Source organism: Mobula birostris, chromosome 22 (assembly GCF_030028105.1).
Source record: "Mobula birostris isolate sMobBir1 chromosome 22, sMobBir1.hap1, whole genome shotgun sequence".
In the NCBI taxonomy this organism is placed as follows: domain Eukaryota; kingdom Metazoa; phylum Chordata; class Chondrichthyes; order Myliobatiformes; family Myliobatidae; genus Mobula; species Mobula birostris.
In genome coordinates, this window is record NC_092391.1 from 21300335 (window position 1) to 21321397 (window position 21063).

At 41.6% G+C, this 21063-nt stretch overlaps 1 protein-coding gene across 1 annotated transcript; it reads right to left on the reverse strand.

Annotated features, from left to right (window-relative positions):
- Nucleotides 1–589: 589 nt before the first annotated feature.
- LOC140186065 (transmembrane protein 250) lies at nucleotides 590–16012 on the reverse strand. Its single transcript, XM_072239906.1, has 2 exons — nucleotides 15932–16012; nucleotides 590–3535 (listed from the first exon to the last, which is right to left on the reverse strand). Exon 2 carries the CDS (start codon nucleotides 3410–3412, stop codon nucleotides 2993–2995), a length of 420 nt encoding a protein of 139 aa, XP_072096007.1. The 5' UTR covers nucleotides 3413–3535; nucleotides 15932–16012; the 3' UTR covers nucleotides 590–2992.
- Nucleotides 16013–21063: the final 5051 nt, after the last annotated feature.

The following is a 21063-nucleotide window of genomic DNA, read 5'->3' on the forward strand; positions in this document are numbered from 1 at the left end:
GATACAGAGGCCCATTTTCTGTAGCTTTTTGATCAGGACTGTAGGAATTATGGTGTTAAACGCTGAGCTATAGTCAACGAACAGTATCCTGACATAGGTGCTTGTTTTGTCCAGATGATCAAAGGCTGCGTGAAGCCCCATTGAGCTTGTGTCTGCCGTAGACCTATTGTGGCAATAGGCAAATTGCAGTGGGTCCAGGTCCTTGCTGAGGCGGGAGTTGATTCCAGCCATCGCCAACCTTTCAAAGCATTTCATCACCGTAGGTGTGAGTGCTACTGGAGTAGTCATTAAAGTAGCTCACACTACTCTTCTTGGACATTGGTATAATTGTTACCCTTTTGAATATGGTCAGTATAGAAAATACCAGCAAATAGATTAACCTAGAGCAATCATATTTGTTTTCATTCCAAGAGAATGTAGCACTGGAGAGTTTTCCAGTGTTTGTTTAAAATGTCTTGCGATGCCTAAAGTTAACAGATGAATGGACTAGTAAAAAAAATCATACAACATAAGTCATATGCATTTACAACTTTTTAAAAAGTATTTTCAATGAATTTCACTGACATACACTTTCACCATAATTCTTGCAAACTTTATGAGACCATTAGACATTGCAGCAGAATTAGACTAATTGGCCCATCAAGGTTATTCTCTCATTCAATCATGGCTGATTTATTTATTTCCCTCTCAACGCCATTTGCCTACCTTTGCTCCGTAGCCTTTGACATTCTACTGATCAAGAAACGATCAAACTCTGCTTTAAATATACCAAAATGGTTTGGCCTCCAAAGCTGTCTGGGGCAATAAATTCCACTGATCCACCACACTCTGGCTAAACAAATTCCTCATCTTTGTTAAAGGGATGTTCTTTTATTCTGAGACTGTGTCCTCATGTCCTACATTCTCCCACTGTTCGAAACATCTCTTCCCTGTTCACTCCGTCAAGGCCTTTCAATATTTGGTAGTTTCAATGAAATCCTCCACATTCTTCTAAACTACAGTTGAGTACAGGCCATGTGCCATCAAATGTTCCACATACACCAACCCTTTCATTGCTGGGATCATTCTTATTCGACTCCTCTAGACTCTGCCCTATGCCAGCATATTCTTTCTTAGGCATGGGGCCTAAACCTGTTCACAATAATCTAAATATGGTCTGACCAATGCCTTCTAAAGCCTCAGCATTACATCCTTGCTTTTATATTCTAATTCTCTCAAAATGCATTTGCTTTCTTTACTACCAACTTAACCTTCAGGGAATTCTGCACAAGAACTCCCAAGTCCCTTTCCACTTGAAATTTCTGAATTCACTGGACTTTTAGAAAATAGTCTATGCCTTTATTCTTTCTAACAAAGTGCATGATCATACACTTCCCTAGAATCTATTCAATTGGCCATCAGCACAATAGTTCATATTTAGCTTCAAGTATTTAAATTTTGATTTGAAAGTAACCATTGAATCTGTGACTCCAGAAGACAAATGTACCAAAAAATCCCCAAAGTAGCAGATTCCTCTAAAGGCACCAATAACCAGTTAGAAAATCCAACAAGCAACTTACTGATATTTTCCTCAGTCATTAATGCTGTCATTGATGCCAGTGTCACAACATAACCATAAGACAATTGTATTCATGTTTCGCACTTCTATATTATCATTTCAAAATATTCCCGACTGTGCCTTCTAGCATCTTTAATATTTTTAAAATGCATCCAATGCAAACTCTGGTAACAGTACTTAATCTTCTGCCGGAGTCCTTTCTACATCCTCAAATTTTCCCATTTCTCTAAATCACATATTACTTTGAATCCTTCTCACTTGGAGCTGGTTTATTCCACTTTCATTTTCACAATCCCTTTAAGAGTTTAGCTCTTATAATCTAAATAGCATTTATAGCAATTACTTCTAAGGAGATATTTTTCTTCCAGTGTTCATAACAACTCGTTGCTAAATAGCCTTTCTTTCCTTACCAGGCCTAGCCTACGGCTGCTAAAAAGACTATCTGAATTAGAAGAGTATCCCTCCCATTTTCACTCGATGCACAGTCATTTACTGAAATGCATTTAGATTGGGAGGCTTTGATTCATTACGTCTTCTCTTTGTTGAATCATAGATTATCAAGGGCATTTGGAGCTGTCTGGTCTCCCAGGCTTTAAGATCAGATCATTTAATTTGAGCTAAGGATACAAGTGTCACCTACGTCAATGGAGCTCAACTCCAGACAGAGTGATGGGTTTTCAACCCAAACAAAAACAGAAATAGGAATCAACTACCTGGCTTCCTCAAGTTGCCCAATGTTCAATAGTCACAGCTAATCCATGACTTCAACTCCATTTTCCTGCACAAACCCTATATTCCCTGATTCTCCAAGAATCCAAAATTCTGTAACCTTCAACCTAGCCTGATATACCATCTGTAGACACCTAACATACAAAATGTTCACAATTCTGGATGAAAGTATGTTTCAGATACTCAACCCTGTTGCTCCTAGACTAAATTCCCCAGTTTAGACTCCCCACCAGAGTAAACTGGCTGTCAGTATCCACCTCATCGTGCCTGATCAGAACCTTGTGGGATACAATTACCTCTCTTTCTTCAAACCTCTGAACAACATAGGCTATTTTATTCTGACTTCATTCACTTGGCAACTCCCTCTATTATATATTAATCCAATTAATTAATGAACTTCTGCTCCACCATTTCCAAAACATGTATGGTGCTTTGGATGTGTATAACTGCAGTAAGACTTCTTTACTCCTGTAATTTTACTGTTGGCTTGTGTATTGCTTCATCAAAATGATGCAGACATACCATGGACGGGGAGGAGAAAGTGAGTGAGAGGCGGGAAAAGAAACAAAGCAATGATTGATGATTCATATATTTTAACATAGCAAGATTTTGTTTTCAATAAAAATCAAATAATCTTTTTGCATGATTGTAAACAATATATTTTACACTATAATGCACAAAACCATTTCTCACATGCACTCTTATTTACATATCAACAAACACCATAAAACACCAGCCCAGTCCTCCAACTAGCAGCATTGTCACATGGATTCCATAGATAAAGAGTTCATTCATTGTGTTAAAGTCAACACGCCTACGCCCCAGCAACAGAAGCACTATGGAAAGCTTGTATTGAAAGCGCAGGGACACACGTATGAAGAAGTACTGGATACAGAAGAGGATGGACAGTGCCACCCAGAGTATGGACGTAAAGAGGCTGCAGCTGAAGTACAACAGGAAGCGGATGAAACAAAACAGCCACCGTGATTTCAAGTAAAGGTCGAAGCTACTGTATTTGGTCCGGACGAGGTGCGTTGTCCGAACTGGGCCACATGCCGAATGTAGACATGTAGAATGGGGGCCATGGAAGGAACGCACCCGACGGGGGATTGGGAATATAGGCATCAAGGCAGGTTGCGGCAATGTTCTCTCAGTGACAGGAGTCCGAGAAAATGTGGCTTCGCAAACAACAAACAAATCATCGTCTGTTAATGGTCAACAGCTCCCCACTGTTTCCTGTTCAAAGGTCTGCAAAAGAAGAGGTAAAAAAATTAAAATGCATCAAAACAAGTAACAGCTTAATTTCCAATCATTTCTATTCTTTTCCTGATCTTTCTGGTTTATGCTGGGACATGAGGGAAAAAAAAAGAAATTTCAGCAAGGGAAATTACTGTTCACAATTGCAATATTCTCAAATCAAGATGAGATTGTTTTTGTACACCACTCATCCACCATAACCCATCTTTCCTTCTGCCAGTCTTATAAAAATGCATCGCGTCAGGAGTGAGTCTCTAATATCATAAAAGGAAAGAAAAATCTGCAAAAAATCTTACTTTACTTCACAAATGAAACTGATAACTATAAATAAATCAGAGCTATATTATCTCTGTACATGGCTCACTTGTTTCTCAATCATTGGTGCAATAATGTGAAATTTAGTACTTCTGTTGACATTATCATAAACCAATGCTTACTTTGGCTCTATGGTTCGACTAGAGAACTGGACTGGTTATCATTGAATCAAAGGAGGTTGAGATAGAAGATTTGATAATAGTATATGGGAAAGAACAAAATGTTTCAGTACAAGGACCTGGGGCACATGCTTAAAATTTTGAAAAAAGATATAAAAAGTGATTTTTTAAAAAAATTACATAAAAAGCAGTTATGATCTGAAAGTCATTACCCAAAAGGCTAATGGAAAGAGAATCAGATCTTCCAAAAGGGGATTTGACAGATTAATTTGCAGGGCTTTGGGGAAGTGTGGAAGAATGGCTCTGAAAGGATCAGTGTGCAAGGAACAAATGAAAGACTCAACAGGCTGAATAACACACACACATTGCCGGACGCACTCAGTAGTGTCAAGCAACATTTATTAAAATGAATAAATAGTCAATGCTTCAGGCTGAGAGAAAGGTTTCAGCCCAAAACGTTGAATGTTTATTCATATCCATAGACACTGTCTGACTTACTGAGTTCCTCAAGCATTGTGTGTGTGTGTTGCTCTGGATTTCCAGTATCTGTTGAACTTCCTGTTTGCAATCAAGAATAACCTCCTTTTGGTTACTACAACTTGGATTGCATAATACAAGTTTTATAATTTTATTTTATGGTTTACTCACATATTGCTACATTGTTTTTATTAAAATGTGAACAATTAGATTTGTTAATTGTGATGAAGGTGGCAGAAAAGGGGAATGCACTCATCCCCTGAAATTAACAGTCTGGATTTATTTCAGTTTTAAGGTTAAACTCAAACATCACACATTGTCTAAAATGGGTAGGAAGGAGATGAGGGGAAGAAGCATGATGCAGTCTGTTTTGTCTGCAGATGCCAGTGAGAGCATCAGTACTACTTTAATAATATTTTGGCCCATTTCTTTCTTACCTACCACAAATTATTGCATGATACCATATAATTTTGATTTTACATTTTTTAAAACATTAAGTGTAATTATCTGAATTTGATCCTCAGTTATGCTCGCTTTCTAACTCATGTTCTTAGCCATTCACTTTGATTCTCTCCTAATAACAGTTAAGATTAGAGGCTCACCAGTGCTGAGAACTGCATAGTAGAGTTTGGAGGAAGTGCAGAAAACATGCCATATTAAATTACAAAATATTACCAGAACATTGATTAAAGCTCCATTTGGAAAGACCGTTAAGTGACAGTGGTTACGATTCCAATCACCTTTTCTTTAATGCCCACTGATTTCAGTTTTAATGAGCCTCCCTGATGCCACCACACCCTTGATGCTACCTCATGCAGTCAAATAATGCTTTGCTGACAGGGCAGGCAGATTCATCTCAACTGACCTCTGAAACTCAATTCTTTGATGAGTTCGGAGCTAAGAAATTCCAGGATTAGTAAGAGATGGGCCACACTTTTCATCACTTTGATGATGTTTCCATATTTATTGAATACACGCCAGTGTTGTTATCATATTGGAACAAGGCAGTTAATAATATGACTGGAGCATACATTCAGTGGCCATTTTATTAGTTGTACGAGTGTACCTAATAGAGTGGCCACAGGAAAGGAACACTGTGTGGACTTCTGCTGCTGTTGACATCCATTTCAAAGTTCAATGTGTTGTGCATTTTGGAGATGCTCTTCTGCACACCACTGTTGTAACCCATGGCTTTCTGAGTTACTGTTGGCTTCCTGTCAGCTTGAACCACTCTGGCCATTCTCCTCTGACCTTGCTCATTAACAAGGTGTTTTTGCCTACAGAACTACCACTCACTGATTTTATGTTTTGTTTTTCGCACCATTCTCTGTAAACTCTAAAGATTATTGTATGTGAAAATCACAGATCAGCAGTTTCTGAGATACAGCAATGTCTGGCACCAATTATCATTCCATGGTCAAAGTCACTTAGATCACATTTCTTCACCATTCTGATATTTGGTCTAAACAACAACTGAACCTTTTGACCATGTCTGCATGTTTATATGCATTGAATGGCAGCCACATGATTGGCTGATTAGATATTTGCATTAACGAGCAGGTGTACAAGTCTACCTAATAAAGTCGCCATTGAGTGCATGCTTCTAGTAATATTGCAAGGAAGTTATCTGTTTCTGTAATTTTTGTTGTACCCTTTATTCATATTTAATTACCTAGCACCTGGAGCAAACTGCATGCACCTTTAGGATCTTAATTTCAAGCACAAGTTTAGGTAGAGCATCCCAGTTCACCACTATGTTTATCTCAAGTCATAGCTAATAAAGCAAAGTTGCTAATTCACTATCACCTCTCCATAAGACTAAAGACAGAATTATGTCATTCACCCATCAGGTCTGCTCAGTGTTTCCTTCACGGCTGACTTATTGTCCCTCTCAACCTTATTCTCCTGCCTTCTCCTTGTAATCTGGCTAGTCAATAAATTATCAACCTCTGCTTCCACAGCTGCCTGGGGCAATGAATTCCACAGATTCACCATCCTCTGGTTAAAGAAATTCCTTCTCGCCTCTGTTCTAAATTGATGTCCCTCTATTCTAAAACTGTGCCGTCTGGTCCTGGACGCCCCCACTATAGGAAACATCCTTTCTATAGCCACTCGATTTATGCCTTTCAGTAAGATCCTCTCCCCCACCCCACCATCCATTCCTTTAAACTCCAGTTAGTACAGGCCCAGAGCCAGCAAATACTCTTTATACACTAACCCTTTCCTTTCCGGAATCGATCTTGTGAATCTCCTCTTGGCCTATCCAATGTCAGCACATTTTTTCTTAAAGGGGTCCAAAACTGCTGACAATACTCCAAGTGTGGTCTGACCATTGCCTTATAATGCTTCAGCATTACATCCTTGGTCTTGAACAGGTGTCCCCGGCTTTTCGAACGTTCGCTTTACAAAACCTCACTGTTATGAAAGACCTACGTTAGTAAACAACAGGAATTCTGCAGATGCTGGAAATTCAAGCGACACACAAAGTTGCTGGTGAACGCAGCAGGCCAGGCAGCATCTCTAGAAAGAGGTACAGTCGACATTTCAGGCCGAGACCCTTAGTCCTGACGAAGGGTCTCGGCCTGAAACGTCAATTGTACCTCTTCAAGAGATGCTGCCTGGCCTGCTGCGTTCACCAGCAACTTTGATGTGTGTTACCTACATTAGTACCCTGTTTTCACTAACAGAAGGCGTTTTCACTGTTACGAAAAAAGCAGCACGCAAAAAAAATCAGCGCGCGATAAAAGGCAGCGCGCACCCCAAGCAGCCGCTCTCCCCTGGATTTGGAACTGCATTCTTGCCGGCATTGCTTAAACACGTGCCTGTGAACAGCCGTTTGCAAGATGAGTTCTAAGGTATCGGAAAAGCCTGAAAGAGCTTGTAAGGATGTTACACTTAGCGTAAAACTAGACATAATTAAGCATTTTGATCGTGGTGAACGAAGTAAGGACTAAGTGAGTTTGGCTTGTGGAAGCTGATGTTGAACAAGTTTTGGTATCCCATGACCAAGAACTGATAGATGAAGAGCTGATGCAATTGGAAGAGGAAAGGATAACAATCGAAACCGAATGAGTAATGATAAAGTACGACTTTAATTTTGAAAGGGTACGTCGGTTTAGGGGATATTTGCAGGATGGTTTGAGTGCTTACAAAGAACTGTGTGATAGAAAAATGCACGAGGCTCAGCAGTCAAGCAAGCCTTCTACATCAGCCACAGCAGACGATGAATCTCGACCTTCGACATCGAGGCAGGCAGTCATAGGAGATGAGCTGCCTGCTCTAATGGAAACAGACGACAAGATGCCACCCCAGTGTCCCACCACCCCAACACCCAGGCCACGGACAGATACCAATTCGCGGAGAATGCAGCAGTAGCCGGGAGACACACAGCACATCTTTAAGAAAAAAGCTGGAATAAACATGCTAATTAATTAGGCGCCGCCCGACACGTAATCGTCGGCCCAGATCAGAGATGATGCAATTGGCAATCAGCACTGATCTGGGCCGACAATTACGTGCCAGGCGGCACCTAATTAATTAGCATGTTTATTCCAGCTTTTTTCTTAAAGATGTGCTGTGTGCCTCCCGGCTACCACTGCATGCTTCGCGGATCAGTATCGGTTCGCTGCCCGGAGGGTGGGGACCACTGCAGCACCCAAACTCCGACGACTCAGTCTAACACACCATCATCAGTGTGCTCTGCGCTTTCCCAATTCCGGTAAGTGATACTACACTGTACATACATTATTTCTACTTTATATCGGCTGTGTATTTTTACGTGTTATTTGGTATGATTTGGCAGCTTCATATCTTAAAGGTTACTGGAAAGCGTTTGTACTTGTTTTTGCTGATGGCGCTTGCGTGAGATTTTCGCTACGGAGAACAGTTCAGGCAATGATTGTGGAAAAGTATTTCTACTTTATATAAGCTGTGTATTTATCATATCATTCCTGCTTTTACTATATGTTACTGTTATTTTAGGTTTTATGTGTTACTTGGCATGATTTGGTAGGTTATTTTTGGGTCTGCGAATGCTCACAAAATTTTCCCATATAAATAAATGGTAATTGCTTCTTCGCTTTATGACATTCCAGCTTACGAACCTTTTCATAGGAACGCTCTACCTTCGGATGGCTGGGAAACCTGTATTCTAGTTCACTTCAAACAAATGCTAACATTACATTTGCTTTCCATACCACCAAATGAATTTGCAAATTAACTGTTAGGGAATCTTACACAAGGATTTCCAAGTCCTTTTGCAGCTCTGATTTTTAAAGATTTATTTCCTGCTCAGAAAATAATCTATGCCCTCTTTCCTGCGACCAATGTGCACGAGCACATACTTCGTATACTATATTCCATCTCCCACTTTTTTGCCCATTTTCCCAATCTGTCCAAGTCCTTCCGCAGACTCACTGCTTCCTCAACACCACTTGCCTCTCCATTTATCTTTGGATCGTTCTGCAAAGTTGGTCACAAAGCTGTCAATTCCATCATCCGAATTATACACATATAACGTGTAAAGAAGCGGTCCCAACATTGACCCTGCAGAACACCACTAGTCACCAGCAGCCAACCAGAAAAAGCCCCATCTGTCCCCACTCTTTGCCTTCTGCCAGTAAGCCAACCTCTATCCATGCTAGCATCTTTCCTGTAAGACCATGGGCTCTTAGCTTGTTAAGCACCTCAGCATGGCACCTTGTCAAAGGCCTTTCGTAAATCCAAGTATACGACGTCCTTTGTCAATCCTGCATGTCACGTGCAGTACCTTTTATATTATTGGCTAGCATACCTTTTCTCTCCTTGTGGCAATTTAGTTGCCTTCAGCTGGTTTTTTTTAAAAAAGTTCCCAATCCTCTAACTTCCCACAAATTTTTGTTATATTATATGCCCCCCCCTTCACTTTTATTCAGTCTTTGAATCCCCTAGTTAGCCACAGTCAAGTCATCCTCCCTTTAGAATACTTCTTCTGGGATATATCCATAAGACCATAAGACAAAGGAGCAGAAGTAGGCCATTCGGCCCATCGAGTCTGCTCCGCCATTTTATCATGAGCTGATCCATTTTCTCCTATTTAGTCCCACTCCCCTGCCTTCTCACCATAACCTTTGATGCCCTGGCTACTCAGATACCTATCAATCTCTGCCTTAAATACACCCAATGACTTGGCCTCCACTGCTGCCCGTGGCAACAAATTCCATAGATCCACCACCCTCTGACTAAAAAAATTTCTTCGCATTTCTGTTCTGAAAGGACACCCTTCAATCCTTAAGTCATGCCCTCTTGAACTAGACTCCCCCATCATGGGAAACAACTTTGCCACATCCACTCTGTCCATGCCTTTTAACATTTGAAATGTTTCTATGAGGTCTCCCCTCATTCTTCTAAACTCCAAAGGAATACAGTCCAAGAGCGGACAAACGTTCCTCATATGTTAACCCTCTCATTCCCGGAATCATTCTAGTGAATCTTCTCTGTACCCTCTCCAACGTCAGCACATCCTTTCTTAAATAAGGAGACCAAAACTGCCCACAGTACCCCAAGTGAGGTCTCACCAGCGCCTTATAGAGCCTCAACATCACATCCCTGCTCCTATACTCTATTCCTCTAGAAATGAATGCCAACATTGCATTCGCCTTCTTCACTACTGACTCAACCTGGAGGTTAACTTTAAGGGTATCCTGTACGAGGACTCCCAAGTCCCGTTGCATCTCAGAACTTTGAATTCTTTCCCCATTTAAATAATAGTCTGCCCGTTTATTTTTTCTGCCAAAGTGCATAACCATACACTTTCCAACATTGTACTTCATTTGCCACTTCTCTGCCCATTCTTCCAATCTATCCAAGTCTCTCTGCAGACTCTCCGTTTCCTCAGCACTACCGGCTCCTCCACCTATCTTCGTATCGTCAGCAAATTTAGCCACAAAGCCATCTATTCCATAATGTAAATCGTTGATGTACAATGTAAAAGAAGCAGCCCCAACACTGTTTCCTGCAGAACACCACTGGTAACCGGCAGCCAACCAGAATAGGATCCCTTTATTCCCACTCTCTGTTTCCTGCCAATCAGCCAATGCTCTATCCACGTATGTAACTTTCCCGTAATTCCATGGGCTCTTATCTTGTTAAGTAGCCTTATGTGTGGCACCTTGTCAAAGGCCTTCTGAAAATCCAAATATACAACATCCACTGCATCTCCCTTGTCTAGCCTACTGGTAATTTCCTCAAAAAATTGTAATAGGTTTGTCAGGCAGGATTTTCCTTTAAGGAATCCATGCTGAGTTCTGCCTATCCTGTCATATGCCTCCAGGTACTCTGTAACCTCATCCTTGACAATCGACTCCAACAATTTCCCAACCACAGATGTCAAGCTAACAGGTCTATAATTTCCTTTTTGCTTCCTTGTCCCCTTCTTAAATAGCAGGGTGACATTTGCAATCTTCCAGTCCTCCGGAACCATGCCAGAATCTATCAACTGTGTGCCTCAGGGATCTGTTCTGGGACCCCTGCTCTTTGTGATTTTTATAAATGACCTGGATGAGGAAGTGAAGGGTTGGGTTAGTAAATTTGCTGATGACACAAAGGTTGGGTGTGTTGTGGATAGTGTGGACAGCTGTCAGAGGTTACAACAGAACCTTGATAGGATGCAAAACTGAGCTGAGAAGTGGCAGATGGAGTTCAACCCAGATAACTGTGAGGTGGTTCATTTTGGTAGGTCAAATATGATGGCAGAATATAGTATTAATGGTAAGACTTTTGGCAGTGTAGAGGATCAGAGGGATCTTGGGGTCCGAGTCCATAGGACTCTCAAAGCTGCTACGCAGGTTGACTCTGTGGTTAAGAAGGCATACGGTGCATTGGCCTTCATCAATTGTGGGATTGAGTTTAAGAGCCGAGAGGTAATGTTACAGCTATACAGGACCCTGGTCAGACCCCACTTGGAGTACTGTGCTCAGTTCTGGTTGCCTCACTACAGGAAGGACGTGGAAACCATAGAAAGGGTGCAGAGAAGATTTACAAGGATGCTGCCTGGACTGGGGAGCACGCCTTATAAGAATAGGTTGAGTGAACTCGGCCTTTTCTCTTTGGAGCAACGGAGGATGAGAGGTGACTTGGTACAAGATAATGAGAGGCATTGATCGTGTGGATAGTCAGAGGCTTTGCCCCAGGCTGAATTGGCTAGCACGAGAGGGCATAGTTTTAAGGTGCTTGGAAGTAGGTACAGAGGAGATGGCAGGGGCAAGTTTTTTTTAATGCAGAGAGTGGTGAGTGGTGGAGGCGGAAACGATAGGGTCTTTTAAGAGACTCCAGGATGGAGCTTTGGAAAATAGAAGGCTATGGGTAAAGCCTAGGTAGTTCTAAGGTAGGGACATATTCGGCAGAGCTTTGTGGGCCAAAGGGCCTGTATGTTTTTCCATGTTTCTAACAAATAACTTCTCACTAAAGTTATTATTTTATTAAAGGTAAGTAAATATGTGTTAATAAAATGAAAGAGCCTGACTCTGCAGATGCTGGAAATCCACAACAACAGACACAAAATGCTGGAGGAAATCAGCAAGTCAGGAATCATCCATGGAAAGGAATAAACAGTCAACACTCCAGGCTGAGATCCTTCATCAGGACTCAACTCTATTTCCTATTGATGCTTGTTGACCTGCCGAGTTTTTCCAGCATTTTGTGTATTGAGCCAGATTTCTGAAATGCATTAATCTTCATTCTGCACTGGAAAATGTGGTAACAAATTGGCAACCACTACGGAACCACAAGCAGTAATAACAATAAAAAATACTAAACATTTTCAGTAGGTCGGGCAGCATCTCTGAAGATAAAACTTGCGGAATGATAGCTACTGTGTCCATCACTGGATTAGATACAGTTGCGTTGTCTGATCTAATTGGGATTCCTCAGTAATGTGCTTAGGTGAGGACAGGAGCACAGGGAGAGAAGAAAAGATACTTCTAAAAAAAATACTTCTCCAATCCTTCTCCAGGCCATTTTCTTCAATGAGCATTTTCAATATGCAGAACGTGAAAGTAAAGTTATCCTTGTAGCCAGATTAACAGTTTCTGAATATTTTAATGTGATAGCAACAACGATTTTATTTGCTCTATTCTAGATTTATTTAAAAATTGTTTAAAAATGTCACTTTTGTTCCTAACAGACTTCTATTCCATCTCTCACCTTATCTTCTTACCTGCCCATCACCTTCCTCTGATGCACCTTCCCCTTCCCTTTTTCCCCAAAAGTCTTCTACCCTCTCCTATCTGATTCCCCCTTCCCTAGTCCTTTACCTTTTTTACCTATCAGCTTCCCACCTCTTTAGTTCACCCCCTCCCCCCCCGGTTTCACCTATCATCTACCACCTTGTACTTCTTCCTCCCATTCCTCCACGATCTTGCTCTCACTTCTCATCTTTTTTCCAGTCCTGATAAAGGGTCACAGTCCGAAACATCAACTGTTTACTCTTTTCCATAGATGCTGCCTGGCCTGCTGAGTTCCACCAGCAATTTGTGTGTGTTGCTTTGGATTTCTAGCATCTGTACAGTATAGGAAGTGCTGAATTTCATGAAAAGCTGCAAAAAAAAACTAACTAAACACATGGAAGCTAATCTGGCAGTGTAATCTCTGTACACAATGAATGAGGATCTCCAGTATCTTCAACGTGTCTGGAATAACAGTCTATATTTCAAGGGTCTATTGTTGGCTGATAGAGTAGTGGCATCCGCATCAAACTTTGAGGTGAGTGGTCCTGGGTTTGAATCTGGCCGGCTCCTTGCACACTTTCCATCTGTGCTCGGTTGAGCGTTGAGCTGGCAACTCGGCCTCGTAAAAAACAGACAAATGCTAAAGAAACGGCAAGGTTGCCACCTGGTGTGGAACAATATCAAGAATCTACCTACAGTAGAAAAAGACCTCTAATTTCAATAGGATTTGCCTTGCAAGTACAGTACCTGCATATCAAACCAAGGCCCTAACTGCAAGTACTTTTTTTTCCTGTACTATCTAACCTCCACTTTCCCTTGATTCTTGATATTATTAACAAGGGACAGGGGCAGCAGTGCACTTGGAGACAAAAGTGGGACATAAGCCACAACTACATCCATTTATACATTTGAGAACAGCAGGTTCAAGATATGCTGAGAGCAATGAACTAACTTACTCCACTTGAACAGAGCTCTAGATGTGAGCTTCTCTGTTATCTAGCCGGCCAATCTTAAGTGAATCAAATATTAGGTATTATGCTCAAGAGAATAAACCTCAATTATTTCAAGCATATTTCAACATTGTTTTGAATGTAAGTCTAAACCAAAACCATGCTGATGAAGCCAACTGTCCTCCACAGGAACCTCTATTATCATATAGAATGCTTTCCTAATGTATGCCAAGACTCAAATAATAATTTGTGTTAATGCACAAACAAAATTGTGGATAAACATAAATAAAACTGCAGCCCAACTTAGCTTTTAGCAACATTTCTAAACCTACTGTATATTTTGAAAATGATTTAAATAGGCAATTTCCTGACCCCCCACTTCTACATTAGCTGCTTTGTTCTCCCTTTCCAGATGAAAAAGGACAAGAGAAAGTATATTGTGAAATTGCAATCACAACAGTTTTATGTTGCATATAATGAACTGTATTTAGAAAATTATGGGAAAGATTGAAGGGAAGGAAGCAAGAAGACAAAGACAAATGATGATGGAGACAGCAGCCAGAGAACTGGAAATGAATACCAATGAATTGATCCACTTGACTCAAAACAGGAGTGTGTGGGCCATGGCAGTCAAGGCTCAAACTGGGCATGGCACTTGATGATGATGATTTAGATAAGGACAAAGACAAAAATATCAAAACATAATAGGTCCATCAAGTTTGTATTATTTGGGATTGATGAGTGGTATCAGTGAAATAAAAAACCTCAGAAAATTTGCTGCTGGTTTGAATGAAGATCGTTTGCTTTTTAGGACAATTTCCCACACAGTGTTAATCCGATTACAGAATTGTATGAACATCCAATCATCTCCTACGATAACCTGAATTTGAACACTGAAAAATGCCCCAAGCCATGAGAAACATTATTTGAACAACCAGTCCAGATTAAGGGTCTAGACTCAAACACAACGGTCCACTCCTCATCATAGATTCTACCTGACTTGCTGAGTTCCTCCAGCACTTTGTCTATTGCTCCCAATTCCAGCATCTGCAGTCTCTTGTGTCTCCTCCCTGAAAATCCACTTCATCTTTCACCTTGCAAAATTCTGAGCTTATCCCCGATATACTGTACACAAAGTTACATTGGGGGAAGGAAAGATTCCAGTTTATCCTGTGCTTGCTGGAGGGGTGAAAAAATATTTAGCAGCAATGCAGCAGACTCAGCTGAATTTATGGCTCAATCTTCCTGTCTGCTAACTTCTTGTCCCCATCACTGAAGGCAAAGGTGGAGAGACCAGAAGACAGGAGCTTAAGAAGAGGTGGCCGGAACAGAGAAAGGTATCTCTTATGGACAATTATTTTTCTGTTTTCCTCGGCTCTTGCAATCAACCTTAAGTTTTACCCTTATATTTTCTAACAGCTTTGAGGACCATCTGGCCCACTGAATTTTCAGAGTAATCATATTCTCCTTGTAACCCTTTCTCTTGGACATATAGATCCCCAAATCCTGTACCACCCAATCATACTACAAGCAACTTAAACATGTCAATTAACAACAACCAGATTTTTGGGATGAGGGAAGAAGTCCAAGCATTAACAGGGAGAACATGTTAACATACAGATAGCACCAGAAGTCAAATTTGATCACTTTGGGTGACATGACACTTGTCAGCCAAATATGTACCTGCATTTCCTAATAGCCAGGCATATCTGCTAGTAGCATCACTGGTTTGGCTTCTTCATTCCACTTGAAATTTTACAATTTTAACAATATTTCTTTAACATCTCTTATTCTTCACAAAACACTATCATACAAAGAAATATTTTAAAAAATCATTAATACAAAAACACAAGCTCATCACAGACACAAAATACAATTAGGCCATCAAGGGCAGTGGGGGGAGAGGGGTGAAGAAACCGCATACAAGTGTTACTTTAAAAACAAAATTCACATTTGTCCTGTTATCTGGGGGAGCCAGCCCTCAAAGGCATGTTCAAAGGGCAAAGACTAGCAGCCTTCACATCAAATATATTATTAAGCTGCTTCTAAATAAAGAACTAAAATTAAATCTAATCAACCGCGTAAACAAGGGATGCCTTTCTCCGAAGATGAGGATATTTTGCAAGGATAATTCTAACTGGAGCCAAGGAATGACTAGGGTTGGCGGAGCCCTGGGCCCACCCGGGCCGGGCCGCTCTTCCACCTCCCCCATCCCGCTCCGAATTCCGCCTGCCAATTACTACGCAGTTTTCACGCCCTGTGAGAAAGGACGGAGGGAGGATGACGAAAAGAAACCAGCTACCACGGCCCGTTTTTACTTACATGTTGCGCTCAATAACTGAGAACATCCGCACCGCGGAAGAAGAGGCTTCTTCCCGTCTCCTCAGCGACCGCTCACATTTTACGGCATTGTCGCCAAGCAGCGGCGGCAGCCCGACAGATCCATGCAACCCCAATTGCGAAGTGTCATTCAGTTTATGTATTGCATATGAGTATTTTATATATAAATGTACGGACGATGACATTCATATGTCCGGATATATAAACGCAGACATTTGCATCTATTCATTTTCACACACCTGTAAGTATGTTTTCATGCACGTATGAGTAATGTGTATTTTGGGGACCATGGGCAATATCAGCAAAATTAGCATTTATTGTCCATCTGTAAAAGTCCTTTGGAAGCTGAGCCCCTCCTCTTTGAACCTCAGTCCATCTGCTGAAGATGTTCCCATCAAGTCACTGAGGAGGGAGTTCCAGGATTGTCCCAATGACCATGAAAAAATGTCAATATATTTCCAAACCAGGATAATGAGGAGGTTTCAAAGCCTGGGTACACTTAATGCCAGAGAAATATATACAATATACATACCGGAATTCGTTTTTCTTTGCAAACATCCACGAAAACAAAGGAGTGCCCCAAAGAATGAATGACAGTTAAACGTTAGAACCCTAACGGTTCTCCACCCCACCACCAGCAAAAAAGCATCGGCACTCTCCAATGAGCACTCAAGTGTGCAGCAAAGCATCAATAAAGATACAGACTTGCACTTGCAAAGACTGTTTGTTCACCCGGTAATTCGACAAACCACAGGCTCTCTCTCTCCCTAATAAGGGAAAAAGAGATGTCCCCGTTTCACAGCGAGAGGGAAGACCTAACAGACAGCTCGCTGGTTTATGGTGTTAAAAATCTGTTGTGTCACTTCTCCCGAGCTCTGTGCCCAAAGACTCAGTTCTCTGGAAACACAGCCCACGGCAGCTAGCCCACTGCTTCTGATCTTCCATGTTCTCCTGCAATGCCTTAGTCGGGGGCACCAGCCCTGAATCAGCCCGTCTCCAGAGCCATGAAACTCCAGCACCTTGAAGGTGCGCTAGTTTTCCAGGCTGCAGCCTTGGCATATCAAAAAGTGGCCGGTCATGGGGCCCCGAGAGCGGGTCCCATTCCTGCAAAGAACCAAATTCAGAGTAACTCCAGGTCAGGCTCTTCAAGAGAACCTTGAAAGGGAGCAACATGAATGGATAATACTCGCGTGGACCTGCCGTCCTTGTGCTTCTATGTATTAGAGATGATTGGTTGGGGAGTTGCTGAAAACCATTCCTTGAGAAGATGGTAGACACATTGGTGCTCTCACATCTAAGAAGCATTAAGACAAGCACTTAAGTCACAAACATGAGGGAAATCTGCAGATGCTGGAAGTCCAAAGCAAAACACACAAAATGCTGGAGGAACTCAGCAGGTCAGGCAGCATCTATGGAAAAGAGTGAACAGTTGAAGTTTTGGGCCGAGACCCTTCATCAGGACTAAATCAGGACATCAAGTACTTAAGTCACCAAAGAATAGTACGTACTGACCAACTGCTGGGAAATGAAATTAGTACGTTAAGGATCAATATAGGCACGGTGTGCCATAGGGCATATTTCTGAGTTGTATGACTCTTTGACTGAATACACAAGAACATAAGCAAAGGATGAGGGGTAGGCCATCTGGCTTGTTGAGACTGCTCCGCCATTCAATATGATCGTAGCTGATCTGGCCAATGGACTCAGCTACACCCACCTGCCTTTTCCCCATAACTCTTAATTCTTCTGCTATGTAAATCTATATATCTAACTGTGTCTTAAATATATTTCATGAGGTAGCCTGCACTGTTTCCTTGGGCAGAGAATTCCACAGATTCACTTCTCTCTGGGAAAAGCAATTTCTCCTCATCTTAAATCTACTCCCCCAAATCCTGAGGCAAGGCCCACTCGTTCTCGTCTCACCTACAAGTGGAAAGAATTTTCCTGCCTCTAATCTGTCTCTTTCATAAATTTAAATGTTTCTATAAGATCCCTTCTCATTCTTTGGAATTCTAGTTAGTATAATCCCAGGTCAATCTCTCCTCCTAGGCTAACCCCCTCAGAGCTGAAAGCAATCTGGTTATAGCAACGTATGTGTAAAAGTTCAGATAAATGGCAACTCTGATTCATTGACAGATAGAAGACACAATTCCACCCAAATTTTGCCCATTTGTGCCAATGTCATGACTAAATCTGAGGAAAAATGAAGACTGGAGGCTGGATTTTGCCAATTGGTAGACCCCAGTGTCAGCTAACTGCATAATATACAGAAAAAAATACTGTATATAAATGGTAAGATGGCCAGGTTGAAAGAACCTTTCTATACCCTTGGCTCTGCCATGTCAAAGATGGCCGATGGTGTAGGCAGGTGGGTAATCTGCGAGTGGCATGCATCCTCCACCATCTACACAGACCTTCAGTATGTTAACAACGCTTGGCCTTGAGATTTTCAATGGATGCTCCTTCTCCATTTTCAGCAGCCTTGAACAAAGGTGCCCAGGAATCACTGGGGAAATGCCTACACTTCTTGAGGAGATAAAGGTCAACGAGTCCCCCCGCCCCCATTCTAACCAGTTTTTACAGGAGCACCATCGAGAGTGTCCTGCATCGCCATCGAATACGGGAATTGCAAGGCATCTGACCGCAAGACCCTACAAAAGATTGCAAGGAACGCTGACAGGATCATTGGGGTCTCTCTCCCACCTGTCTGAGATATTTATCAGGAGAGCTGCATAAGCAGAGTGTTTAGCTTTGTCAAGGATCCCTCCCATCCATCCAACAATCTTTTTGACTCCTCTCATCAGGCAGGAGGTACCATAGCATTAGGACAAGAACTGTTAGGATGGGAAATAGCTTCTTCCCCCAGGCTGTGAGTATTGAACTCCCTGCCACACCCAGGTCTCATCACACGTGGAGCACCAGTAGTGTTACACACTCACAAACAAGAGAAAATCTGCAGATGCTGGAAATCCAAGCAACACACACACACACACACACACACACACACACAAAGTGCTGGAGAAACTCAGCAGGCCAGGCAGCATCTATGGAAAAGAGTACAGTTGATGTTTCAGGCCAAGACCCTTCATCGGGACTGGAGAAAAAGAAAGATGAGGAGTCATTGTCAGAAGGTGCAGGGAGGGGAGGAAGAAACACAAGGTAATAGGTGAAACTGGGAGTTGGGGGGGGGACTGGTGAAATAAAGAGCTGGGAATTTGATTAGTTAAAGAGATACAGGGCTGGAGAAGGGAAATGTGATAGGAGTGGACGAAAGGCCATGGAAGAAAGGGAAGGGGGAGGAGCACCAGAGGGAGGTGATGGGCAGGTAAATAGATGAGCTGAGAGAGGGCAGTGGAATGGGGAATAGTGAAGGGGGGCTTTACTGGAAGTTTGAGAAATCAATGTTCACGCCAGACGGAATCTAAGATATTGGAGTAGTATGATGCAGTTCACTTTTTAATATGTCATAACTGTACCTTATGCCTAAATGTCAATCTTCTGGAATATATTCTATTATTTGTAGTTTATTTGTGGTGATATTACTGATGTCTTGGTCCAGAGGAACGTTGTTTCGTATACCTGGATATGGCTGAATGACAATAAACTTGAACAGTATGTTGCACTTCAACCTTGAATCTCCTCTGTCTGTGTGGCTTCCACTACTATGCTGGCTGATTTTGCTGTCTGAAACTTTAATATTGGACTTCATGGGCTGTTGGGCTCTCCAATTAACCTCAGGTTCATATCAGACTGAAAGGTTACCACATATTGAGCTAAAGAACCTACCTGACTTAGACACATGCTTCCACTGTTTTCTTTTAATGTACTCTTTGCTTGGAAGTGGCTGTAGACCCCACTGTTCGTTTCCACCAGGCTAGGTCATAAAAATACCTCCAAAAGAGCAAAATTTTTAAATGTTGTATTTGTTTATCATCTGCATAAGTGCAATTTGATCTGCTAAGTGTTTCCGAGATTACTAGAAAGTTTTGTTTCAGACTGCTAGCACACATATCTTTTATTTGAATAATCTGTGAAGATCTATTCCCCAGAGGATACAGAAAAAAACGTAAAGAGGCAGACTAACAACAGATTTTAGAGTTAACATTATATTTGTCATGTTAATCTTTGTATTTATGATCTACGTTTAAAAGAAAACCTTTCCCTATTTCCACCCTACTAAATCTATTAATACCTTTAGAGAGTCTGCCCTTGGACTTTTCTTTTCCCATCTTCCCTCACAGTTGTCCCTTCTTCTGACATTTTCCTTTCAAACCTCTATTGCTGTTTCTCCTGTCAGTCTGAAAATATGGAGTCCCAAATTACTCAGAAACCAAAAAAAAAGGTTCTAAGCCATTTTAACAGAACCTTATGCGTTTGAAGTTTAAACATCAATGGATAAGTAACAAAACAAAAATAAGGATTTACATCCAGATATCTAAATTGGAAGCAATGCTGTCTTCTTCTCAAATGCAGGCTCAGATGCTCAATGTATACAATATGGCCTTATAAATTAGTTGCCATGGTAACTTCAATACTGGAAAGAAGACTGATTCTACTTTTATCAGCGAACACTGCATGAGAAGGAAATGTTTCAAGATAAGTCCAAAGAAATAATTTGTCAAATGACAATGAGTGAAGTATGCAAAAGGCCCTGCATCTCTGCTTCGAAGGTGCTTTATGCAGCTTCTCCTTCTTGGTGGAGACAAACAGAACTCATAGACATTTCATCATGCGATTTTAATGAGAGCAACTTGAAATAAGGCAATGCCCTCATGACACTGTGGATTAGCGAGGCTGGAATAATATTTAATCTAGTTGTGTTCCTCCAGCCTAACATAAAATTGGGCGGTCCAGTAGCGTAGGGGTTGGCACAATGCTTTAAAGTTCAGGTGACCCAGGTTCAGTTCCCAATGCTTTCTGTAAGGAGTTTGTAGTTCTCCCCATGACCATGTGGGTTTCCTCCAGGAGTTCTGGTTTCCGCCCACAGTCCAAAGAGCTACTGGTTAGTAGGTTAATTGGTCATTGTAAATTGTCCTGTGATTAGCTCGCTTTAGGTCGCATCTGGAAATTCCAGTTGGCGGATAATTTCCCTCCACGCTACTCTGACATACTGG